This window comes from Buceros rhinoceros, unplaced genomic scaffold (assembly GCF_000710305.1).
Source record: "Buceros rhinoceros silvestris isolate BGI_N320 unplaced genomic scaffold, ASM71030v1 scaffold41823, whole genome shotgun sequence".
Taxonomy (NCBI): domain Eukaryota; kingdom Metazoa; phylum Chordata; class Aves; order Bucerotiformes; family Bucerotidae; genus Buceros; species Buceros rhinoceros.
Genome location: NW_010404963.1, coordinates 1 through 11,614, shown reverse-complemented (window position 1 = coordinate 11,614; position 11,614 = coordinate 1). Strand labels below are relative to the sequence as shown.

Sequence of the window (11,614 nt, the reverse complement as noted above, 5' to 3'; positions counted from 1 at the left end):
ATATATAATTTTTTTAAGGGGGTGCAAGGCAGGATTGCATCAGAAACTTGAAAATAAACCCAAAATGCAACCTTCTCATCAATTACTCTCTTGGCCACTTAGGAGATGGTAGACTTGGTTATTTTTCCTCCTGAAGTAGAATTCTGTAAATCTCATTTGGGACTACAGGATATTTCCTTGAAATTCTAGATAATCCTTCTTATACTGCAACTGGAGAGAGACTCCAGGTGCTAAAGCAGGAAGGACAGACTCTTATAACATCAGCAAAATGTTGTAATGCTATGTTGAAATAAAAGCTTTAGTGTTTACAGGCAAGAAAAGGTCTTCATTTTCTGCACGACTCTACAGCTGCCAAGATGTCTTGCAAAATGCTGTCTCTGTTTTCCTTACTGACCTAGAGAAAGAGAAATTAAAACTGATGTAATTTGATTAATAACCTCTGTAACAGTGTTTACATCAAAAACAAAGCAAGCAGAAATCCAAATGCATTTCCTTCTCAGTGGAGGAATGTTGAGTGGCAAACACCTGCCGTCTTCTGCTGTTGAGAACACAATAAGCTAAATCCACGAACCTGCATGTGTAATTGAATATTCAGTGATCTTTTTGATATAATTACCCATGAAATTCTGCAGTATTATTCAGGGCTTGAATAACTAACAGGAATCACTCGAAGAACCAGCATGTACTTTTATCATTACCAGAAACCCTTTAAAATTACCAAATCTAATTTTCCTACTATAAAGTGGAGTTCTTACACATTTGGTACTTGAAAGGGTTGTATTTATTAGGGTGACAGACCCAGTTAAAAACACCACGAAAAAAAGTAAAACAGGCTGAGCAGCGCAACTCAGTATCATGAGAAATGTTAGCACTACAGAATAGAAACATCTTGAAAAAGAAATAAGACTGCTTGAGAAAATTGGGGGGCTATTGTAGCACACTGAGGTACACCTTTGGCTGACCAGTCCATGAAATGTTGGTCTTTAAGACCGGTACACGTGAAAATCTATATAGTCCAGTATCCTGTCTTTTGCTGGGCGCATCTGCATTGCAGCGCATGCAGATTACTGTAAACTGCCAAGTTTAGCATTTGCTAGTCAGGGCAGCTCCCAGGTGCAGCAAAGATACAGCACAGAGCTGGCAGAGGGGTGCTGTGGGTGGTATAAATTACCCTTTCTTAATAGACTGTGTCCTGATATAGAGCCCAGTGACCCACAGTGCCATGTGTTACTAACTCAACCAAAACCTGGGGAGACAGCCGAGGTGGTGAAAGGGTTAACAAGCAATCGTGAAGTGTCAGCAAAAGTCTCATTTTAAAAAGCCTAAGAAATTTTCCCCACTGTTTGGATCCCTGCAGAGAGGGCAGGAAGAAATCAGACAAAGACAGATGAGCCTAAAAAAAGAAGTGTGTTTGTATTTTAAACAAAGTCTGAGAAATGCTGTTGGATGATGAAGGAGAGACCACACTATGCCTGGCATAAAACTCTCTACCGGCAAGGTTTCACTGCCTTCCCTGTAGCTGATCTGAGCACAAGGGTTTGTACTCCTTCCAGTACAACGGTCGAAACTGAACAGGAGAAAGAAGTAGTCAATATGCAACAGTCCTACCTGAAGAATTTGGCCCTAGGAGCCTACTGCTATTTACCATCACAGTCAGCCTATCCAGATGCTGGAAACCAACACTGTAAAACCAGAGACGATGGTCTCACCTACGCCACTTGAAACCAAGAGCAGTTCAACACGGGACTGACGAAAAAGTGACATTTAAAAAAAAAGGGAATGAAAGGGAAGATCTGTCTGAAAATGTTGCCAGTTTTATTATCATTTCACACCTATAAACGAAGAGAGCAAGACAACAAAGAATGGAATTGTTCTTCAGTAGGGCTATTGAGAGACCCCAGGGTAAACAGGCAGAGAGCACAGATCAGCCAAACTCTAAACCTCACAGCAAGTGTCCCGATGCCCTGACTTTCAAAGGACCTTCTGAACATTTAATAGCTCTTCCCACTGTCTCAAAGCCAACAAAAACAACACTACATTTTATCTATCCCTTTTCCACACCTACATGCCAGTAATGCAGCAAGAGCAGCAAAGAGAAAGTGCCAAGTGCTGAGAAGTTTTCAACACTTTTACAAAGGCTGCTTGATACAAGTCTCCTCTTAAGATCTGGAGACATTCTGTGCAGGCAGCTTTCCCAGGGAGAACAAATCTCCCTGTATCTGCACTGAATGTACAAACAGATGGGTAGATTTTTAGACAAGGAGTTGAAAATAACTGTAGATGCTGCTTATACTCAGCATTTAGGTAATCTGGAGAAAATTACCACCCAGACTCCAAGTAGGCAACAATAGAGGACAAAAACTTTCTTCCCTTAAAGTAAGGAAAACCCTCTTGTACAGCCTGTTCAAATGGAACCTTTTCTTCTTTGGACCCATTTGATTACTTTTTTCTTTCTTAAAAGCCATATGCAACCAAACTTCACTAATAGGTTTCAAGGAAGCACAACTAATAGATGGGAAAATGGAAGAAAATGAATATGTGCCAGCTGCTAAGGATAATCTGATCCTGTTTATGACACCATGTCTGCAAAACTACACAGACCCGGGCAGTGCAAAAAGAGCCCCTGTGGTTTCACTGGGAAGTTTAGTTCTCAGCAAGATGGAATTAGGAAACAATGGAAAGAAATGTGTTAAATATCAGAGCTCGTTAAGTACTCTAAACATAATAATAAATTAAACATTTGGGACCAAATCCTCAACTGCTTTTGGGGCATCTGGGCCCATTTACACCCACTGAATATGCTTTCAAGACAGAAGGGACTGTAAAACCCCAAACAGCTGTCTCTATGCGCTTAGCGTCAAACACCAGAACTGTCCCTGTAATGCTAAAAGGATGAGAAAACTGGAGTTCCTTGAATGCAGTAACTCCACACTAAGTGACAAAGCAGGCAGAACTTTTTTGGAAGGTGGCCGCCTACTTCTGCATACTTCCAGGCACCATAAAATTTAGTAAGAAATTACTGACCATGAGCTATTTGGGCACTCCAGGTTCTCCCCACGGCACAGCCCTTGAAGAACACAGCTGATGATCTAGTATTTACTTCCAGTAACACATTTACAGCCAGTAACTCCCCACAGGCAGGTCTGGTCCTGCTCATGCACACGTCTTAACTAGCTGGGAAAGAGCACCTAGCGTGTCAGTGGAACAAGTGAGACAGATGCTCTCCTGCACAAGACTTTAGCATAGCAAGTCTCTGCCACGTGGGAACTACTGCTGTCTGCCACACATTTCACACCCATGCTTTCGGCTAACAGATTCACCAGAGATGTCTATTTAAACAAAGAAACCTGCATGTCCTGATCTCAGCAGCATAAACAGGATGGCTCATATTTTTAGTAAAGGGGGTTTTTTTAGCTAGAGAAAACACTGCTCCATTGAAATTTACAGGAAGATTTTTGCTGGCTGTACTCAGTACTTAAGAGAAAGATGTATTGGCAGACTGATACAATTAACAACCCTGGGGCTTAGTGGTACAGGCCCTCAGAACATCAGCTGATAAAAAGACAACAGTGGAAGCCTCAAAAGCTTCCTTAAAAAGCCAAATGCTGTTTTCTAGCACTCTATTTCCTCCCCTGAGAGGGCCAAATGCACGCTACTGCCTTGCCGTGACTGCAGCCTAAGCACCAAATGACTGCTACTTTCATGGAGGCATTCTCCATTACCTCCTCCCCAGTCCTACCACTGTAAAGCGTCATATAAAACTCACATTCCCTGTTCAATAATAGCCTGACAACTAACACACTTCAGCTTGTCAGTGGGAAACCTTAGGGTTTATCTCTGAAAGGAGCAGTAGGAATTGAATGCTTATGTGAGGAAAGGCATATTCTCTCGTCTTTGCTCCTAGGATTGCTTTAATTGAACAGTCATTTTATTAAAAAAAAAAAAACAGAAATTGAAGATGATGATGGGACCACCAGTTAAAGAAATCTGAGGAATTTTTCTGAGCACTCCAGTTTTACTGATCTCATGTTGAAGAGGAATAAGAAAAATCAAGGCTTTGCTTTCTCTGCAGTAATTAAGACGATTCTGTATAAAGGTGTTAGTGTTTTTTCCTTCCTCATTCACTTGGATGAAAACACAGTAACCACTGTCACTGTGACACACACGTGATGAAGAACAAGCTGCAACAGCATACTGCTCTATTGCTCTACAGCCTATTACCCCGTTAGTAAGCCAGGATGTCCAAGTCCACCTACCGAATTTATAATTTGTAGAGATGCACAGTTTAGTTTTGGATATATAGCTTTATTCTCTGCTACAGATAGTACACACTGAGCAGAAAAATATATCAAAGGAGTGGAAGCTGCGTTTTTGTGTGTTTTGTTTTTGTGAAGCATCCAGGACACTTAAAAGATGTTAAAACTTCACGTGTGTATTCCAGTGAACAGGCTATGTTCTTGAGCTAAGTTTTTGAGAACCTCCCTGTAGCTGATCAGAAATGCACTTTGAGGTCCTAATATTCTGAAAATTATGTCTGTAAAAATAACATAATGAATTCCAAAACTGGTTCACTGACTCCAGAGAAAATACACTCCATTTACAAGTGTCTTTATTCTAGACATAATTTCTGCAAGCAACACTGCTGCCATATTATTTTTCTTTTTTTTCTTGAATATGATCACTAGTACTTCTGCAAGTCAGTCTGGAACAAACAAATTTTAAAATCTGACTGGACTTTAAAAGATTTAACTCTTAGGAATAATAAATGCTTATACAGCAATAACACTACAGCAAGAAAACCTTTTAAAATAACTGCATCTTTACTTCTATGGCCCCTCACAAGCAAAGCCAGCTGTGTGAGACAGCTACAGTCAGTGCCAAATGTGATTTTTTTTTTTTTAAATAAGGTGAACACCTGCCCATTAAAAATAAAATGGAAACTAAAAATCTTATTTCATACAAGCTACCCACAGCTATCAATTGGTAGCAACAATTAGTTTTTAAACAGATTCGAATACAAAGCAGCAACCTAAAACAGAAGGCGCTTTACGGATATTAAATGTTACTCACATTGAACACTTTAACATCTTTCCTACTTCTAATTTCTTCAACAAGATCCAGTGGCTTTCCCTTAGGTATTGGAATAGTTCCAAGCACCACAGTCCTTGAGCCAGTCAGCGTTTGACGAACAGCTTGAATAAAAGCCTGACTGAAGAGTTCCATTTTACCAATCTCATCTATGACACAAATTTTTTTCTCTGCATCATTGCCATGGTTTACCTGTGGAAAAATGCATCAAGAAATTGTAAACAAAAAAGAACTCAGAACAAGCAACAGAAGTTATTTCTATGCTAATAAAAGAAACACCTCCAAAAGAAATCAATTCAATCTGTAATACTGGGGAAAGTGGAAGAGGCAAAGCTGCTCCTGGCAGAGTTATAGATCCATTATTTCTATTTCAGCAGAAATTTTTGGAAAGATGAAAATACATGTACAGCATAAATACTAATACAATAGGAAATATCCTTAATATAAATTTTCCTTCAAAGCAGAATTCTCACAATAGTCTCATATGAGCTTTTAGACTCTGAAGAACTGCACTTTGCCTACTAAGAAAATCTCAGTCAGTCTGAGACACCAGTTTTTCAAAACTCTCATCAGATTATGCAATTAGAATAAATCAATAGCCACACAAGTATTTAAAACACAGATTTGTATTAAATCTAGATTTGGAAGTTTCTCATCTTGTAGCTGGGTCAAAGGAGGGTCAAAACGAGCATTTCTCTCTGAACAACTAGCTTTCTTCAAAGCCATCTGGATAACAACCAAACCGTTTCCAAGCCTCTCTCACATCACAGAAGTTATTTTCCATTTCTTTGTCGAGATATAGCTTATTCTCTAGTCCTAGCCATCCCCCTAGACTGTAGGATAGGCACCATACTCACAATTATTAACCACATTTGTGGTCCGTTTGCTTTTTTTATTAAGTGAATCCTGTGCCAAATAGTACCATGCTACAGAGTGCTGTGCCCAGCAGGGAAGTCTAAGAGAAAACGCAGGTGATAGCCACTGGGGGAAAGGCAACTTGGAAAGCAAAGGAACTATTCAACAGAAAAGGAGGTGCACTGCCTACCCTCTCTTGGTAAAAGTAACTGAGGAGTGTACTCTATTATTTACAGAAATGGGGAGGAATTCAAGTCAAACACCACTGTAAAGCCATGAATAGAGATACCGGTAATAACAGCCATATTATACAGAACATAAAAAGATGGAAAAAAAAAAAAAATCGAAATGTTTTCCAGAAGCCTTCACAAGGGAAAAGTGGAATAACTGTATAACATGCATCCTAAAGTCTTTTCAAGCTAAGTCCCTGCTGAGTAACTGTTTTATCTAAAATCCCTTCATAGATCATTGAGCTAAAAAGCCAACACTAGTCACTAGATCACGCACTGAGAAACAAGAGCATTTTGCTTTGAAAAAACTCCTCAGTTCTGTCTGGTAAAGTTCCATAACCAGAGAGATCATCCACTAGAGGATCTATCCCTGTTCTCACTGGGTGAACAAGATCTAAGTCTTAAGACCTGAGGCCATCCTCAACACTAAACAGGTGCATTCCCACTCCATGCTGCTTTCCGATCAAACCAGACCATACCTATGACTCTCCTGCCCTCATTCTTCATTTGCCTCTTCTTTCAGTTCTATGATCTTCCTCACTCTCCTCCTCTCCTGTTTTGTGCCACCTACATGCACGACCACATTCCCACAAAACTGATTAACAGCGCTTTCAATGAGAACAGGGTCATGTGCTGTCTGACCCTGCTGGCCCCTTTTCTTCTTCTCCTCACTCTTGTACATGCAGAAAGCCATACAACAACCAGAAAAACTCAACACTGCTAACAGCCTTGTAGCAAGATCTCTCCTGGAGTTCACATTAATGCAGCAGCAAAAGGACTCTGAGTACACTGGCTTAATGAAGTCTTTTTTATTAAACTATCCTTCTATTTACTAACATAGTCCACCAAATTAGAGTGAAATTAAATATATAAAAATTGTCCCATTTTATTCATATTTCCTTTCTCCCTCACCCCAAATGTCTTTGATTCCGTACTCTGAGACTTCAACTTTCCTCGACAAAAATCAAGAAGTGTTCCTTGCACTTCTTTGTTTTTTGTTTGTTTTTTTTTTTTACTTTCAAAGTTCATTAAGAAGTCCCTTCTTTCTTGGACCCTTGAGCTTTGCTAGTGTACAAAAATCACAACAGATTTTTTTAGTAGTACAGTTCAGCAGCTGCTGCACAGTTTTTGTGATGTTATTGCCAAAATCAGATCTATTCTTGTTTCATTCTGGAGAGGGGAAAGGTTGGAGCATGAGAAAGGAGAAGGAAAAAGGCAGTAACAGAATGTTAGAGAAGTACAGGAAAAAAGACTACGTGAAAAGTCTCGTCACAGTCAGAGCACTCCTTGTGCAGTAGACTAAATCCCAAATTAAGAGGCTGCTATTATCAGTTAAAACCTGTCAGTGTGCAGGTACTTATACCTGTGGTAATTAAAAATAACCACTGGATTCAAGAAACAAATGCTTCTACTGGAAGAAGATGGGAATCAGAGCAAGAAGGATAAAAAGGCTGTAAAGGAGTAGCAGCAAAAAGCCTTGGTCTTGAACGCACTGACTCCACCCGGTTCTGCATGGTAAGCCACTCATACATTTTGTTTGCTTTCCAATATGCAAGACAGTGGCATAGGAAGAAACTTCCTGTTGGTTATCTCTCAGGTCAAGGAGGTTGTGCTCATAGGACAATGTCAGATCAAGAATGAGAGAGGACTGCAATCTCTCCAACACCACAATAATCATCATCATGGCTTGGCTTTGCGAACAAAGATTTGGGAAGGATTTTTCCCACGCTTACTGCAAGTGCGCTAAAAGGGCCTTCCAGTAACACCGATTATCATAGAGCATCCATTTTTCAGGAGCTTTCATTGAATACTCACATTTCTCAGCATAGGCAGAACCAACTGCTCAAATGAAACAAGGTCTACAACATACTGTCCAACCCGATATTCACGTCTTGAAGCAGAAGAATCAGAACTGAAGTTGAAAGAGAGATACACAATTCCTTCTAAGCAATGAGTTTAGTAAGAATACACCACAGTCATTTCAAGTGAATTTATAAGAAGTTATCCTACTAAGTCAAATCCCCTTAGTTCTTCTAAGAAAAGGAAACTCTCTAAATGATCCATTAAGTCATATTGCAGATAGCATACTTTCAGATAACAAATAAACTATAAGCTACCTTCACAACTCTGTCAGCTCAATTTTGAACAGTACATGGAAGGACAATGGGATCTAAAAGCCAGCAGGTGTATTTGCCCTTTGATTTGAAATCAAAATATGTGCCTGCAGTTCAGATCTTTGAATTTGGTAACGTGACATGACAGACAGCATCACAGCCGTAGCCCAAATCTCAGTATGGGCTGCAAAACCCTTAAACAATCTTGAAAAAATACTCAGTTTGCATGAGCTGCATCACACTACTAGGTGAACCTCCTCTATTAGCAGTACGCAAATTATTTAGTCAGACCAACTGTGTCTGAATGAGGTGCTAATGTCATACCTGGACACAGACTAAGTTTTGCACCAAGTCTGAGAAGCTACCTCCAGTGAACCGGGAGAGACCATAATTCCATCTGCACTTCAGAGGTCCCTCTCTTGGTGGGGGCTCTGAAACCCTCTTAAAATTCACGTGGGCTTTGTGGGCCAGTCAGTGGCTCTTTAAAAGAACATTATATGGAATTTGCCTTTTAATTTCCACTTTTGACTCCATAAATTAGCTGGTGGAAACAAAAAATCTTCCTCCCTGCCTACAATAAGCTACTTACTGTATCCCAAAGAGACTTTGCCTCGCAAGAAAGGCTCAGCAGTGCTTCTCTATCTGGTGCAAAATAGGCTGTAAGAGAGAACACCCTTCCCTAGCACATTTTCAATATTTCATTATGCAACAGAAACTCTACCTATACGCACAATACAGATATCAGCCAGGACACGAGAACCGATCAAAGAACCTGACCAGAAGAGCCATATGTGTGCTGGAAAGCACCTTCTGGAGGAGCATTTAACATGCCGGCAGCACAGAGCAGAAGCATAAAACAGTAAGCCACTTACAGTTATTAAAAATTCAGTACCTGACTCTAGATAAAGGACCTCGTTTTCCAGACAAAGTGACAACATCAAATCCTGTTCTCCTGCCACCTTCTCTAACTTCCTCTGTGTAAAACCCATCAATAGGAATGCCCGAAGATTTTAGAGCTTGAGTGACCTTCTGGATCAAAGTAGTCTTTCCAACCCCTAAAAATAAAGACGAAACAAAAAGTAGACAAGATTAATCTTCTTTTACACTAAAATCCCGTTTTTAAACACCACAGTAATGATTCACTTCAGCAGGAACACTGATTACTTTTTAAGTTTGCAAACTTTTTTTTTTTTTAAACGCTAGGAAAGAACAGACGTACCTTTTAAAGTTCATCCTGCACTGACGCTGCAAGGTTTTATTAGCCTTTAAGAAGACAGTGAAGTCACAACAGAATGGTACAAATATCCCAGGCTACCACTGAACTTGTTAGCCTAGATGGTGTGTGGGCAGTCCACAAAGCTTGCCCCAGGGCAGGTAAATACACAAGAGGCATACTGATACACAACTGATATCCAAGCTAGCTGAAAGACTGACTGATGAAATCTCCCTTTTTACCACTGGTATTCACTCCTTTTTAAGAACAGAGCTGAGTTCATCCCCCTTTTAGATCAAGTCAAAGCCGACAGCTGTTACCAAGAGCCTAACAGGCACAAAGAACACACTATCTCTACTTATGTCCAGGAAATCGGAAACACTAGGTGCTCCCGAGATATCAGGTCCTGTGTGGCAAAACGTACTTCCAGTGACAGAAACACGCTTCTTACGGTAACTGAAACAAGAGCGCTTTTGAACAGATACAGGGAAAAGCTTTTTTTTATTGTAAGGACAATCAAGCCCTGGAACAGCTTGCCCAGAGAGAGGCTTCTCACATGAATTACGCTGTGGTCCTATAATGCACTTTCTTACCCTAAGACAGATCCTTAAAACCCTTGCCATCTGATGTCTCCTAGCACAGTCTGATCTACATTCTATGAACGTTGTGAATGTTGGTCATGTTCCAGACATTCTTACAGTTCCCAAAAGGGAGCTATTTCTTCTCCTTCGCTGATGTACAAGTACATCCGTTGACAATCTCCTTTTAAACTCAACTTTATCACCTCTCAAAAATTTAGTGTTACCATGTTAACCATTTCTGTAAAACAAAGAGAAGACAAAAATATCCTGCAGAATAAACCTTCAAATTGCTGGAGACAAGAAGTGTAGACCAAATGTAAGATGCCAACAGAAATCATTTCAACGTGCACATACCAAATTCTTCCCTTAGACTTCAAGCAGATTTAGGAACTACCTTCTTAGCAGTCAATATCAACATCAAAATATTCTGTGGCTCCAGGGGCACCTAGCCAAACTATTAAGCAAACTTTTCAAAATCAAAGCCAAAGGGATTCCTGGCATTTGAACAATAATAAAATGTCAAATGCGGCACCATCAGTATCTACCATCTTTCAAAGCCTTGTCTCTACAAATGAATTTATACTAATTTGGCTAAGCAGATCTGTTATCTTTAATTTGGTTACTTCAGCAAATTGACAAAGAAAGCTAAAACTACTCAAACTAAGTTTAAGAAAACTTAAAGTTATACATTTAGCTAATCAAAATGGTACGTTCAATTTCTGTTAAATGAACAGAGGCAAGGCCTAAGCAGGCCTAACCTCTGCATCTCTCAGAGGTCTGCCCTGATGGAAATGCAAAGGCAGAATGGAGTGGGTGGAATGTATTGCTATCTCAGCCTAGCTGTAGCATTTAAAATAAATTCCAGACAAGACAGGCATTTGTAAAAGGTTAAAAAAAAAAAAGGGAGAATTAGGTCGACTGCTTTACTTCCAGACCAAGCTTTGCAACTGTAATAACTGGTTTACTTCTTTATTGACCTTATAGTTTGACCCTCATACTATATCTTGTTCTACCCCCACAATAATCAGATTCCCCTAACATGATCAACTACTCCACTGCTTCAGCCAAGGCCTGTCCACCTGGGATACCAATTATTAGCCTATAGCTGAGCACTACTTAGGCTCAAAGTGCTAAATCACAATTAAGTTAGAGAAGAGATGAATGCTCAGAACTTATTAATGGCTGCAGTTCAATTGAAGCAGGATAAGTTGTCCAGGTGGTTTGGTTTTGGTTTTTTTTCCTCAACACCGAATTGCAGGGTAGGAGTTAGGGACAAAGCAGCAGCATCTGGAACTGTGCATGACATGGAACTAGACCGAGCTAAAATGGGCTATAGTTAGGAACAAACTAATGAACGCAGCAGTTCTGGCCTCAGAGGCCAGACTGGAGCAGCTACAGGCCTAGCACGCCGGCAGCCGGGGTTACCTCGCAGGCAGCTGCCGGACCCGGCTGCAGCAGGAGGCGCTCCCAGGGCCCGCAGGCAGGCGCCTTGCCCTGGCTCTAAGCACTTTGCGACCCCGCGCAGGGCAGCTG

The 11,614-nt window shown here is 40.4% G+C and overlaps 1 protein-coding gene across 1 annotated transcript; it reads right to left on the bottom strand.

Annotated features, from left to right (window-relative positions):
• Positions 1 to 192: 192 nt before the first annotated feature.
• NTPCR (nucleoside-triphosphatase, cancer-related) lies at positions 193 to 9,956 on the bottom strand (the record flags this gene model as incomplete). Its single annotated transcript, XM_010133550.1, has 5 exons — positions 193 to 394; positions 5,071 to 5,280; positions 7,989 to 8,085; positions 9,180 to 9,342; positions 9,859 to 9,956. Coding segments are annotated over 5 exons (637 nt in total), but the record flags the coding sequence as incomplete, so codon positions are not given.
• Positions 9,957 to 11,614: the final 1,658 nt, after the last annotated feature.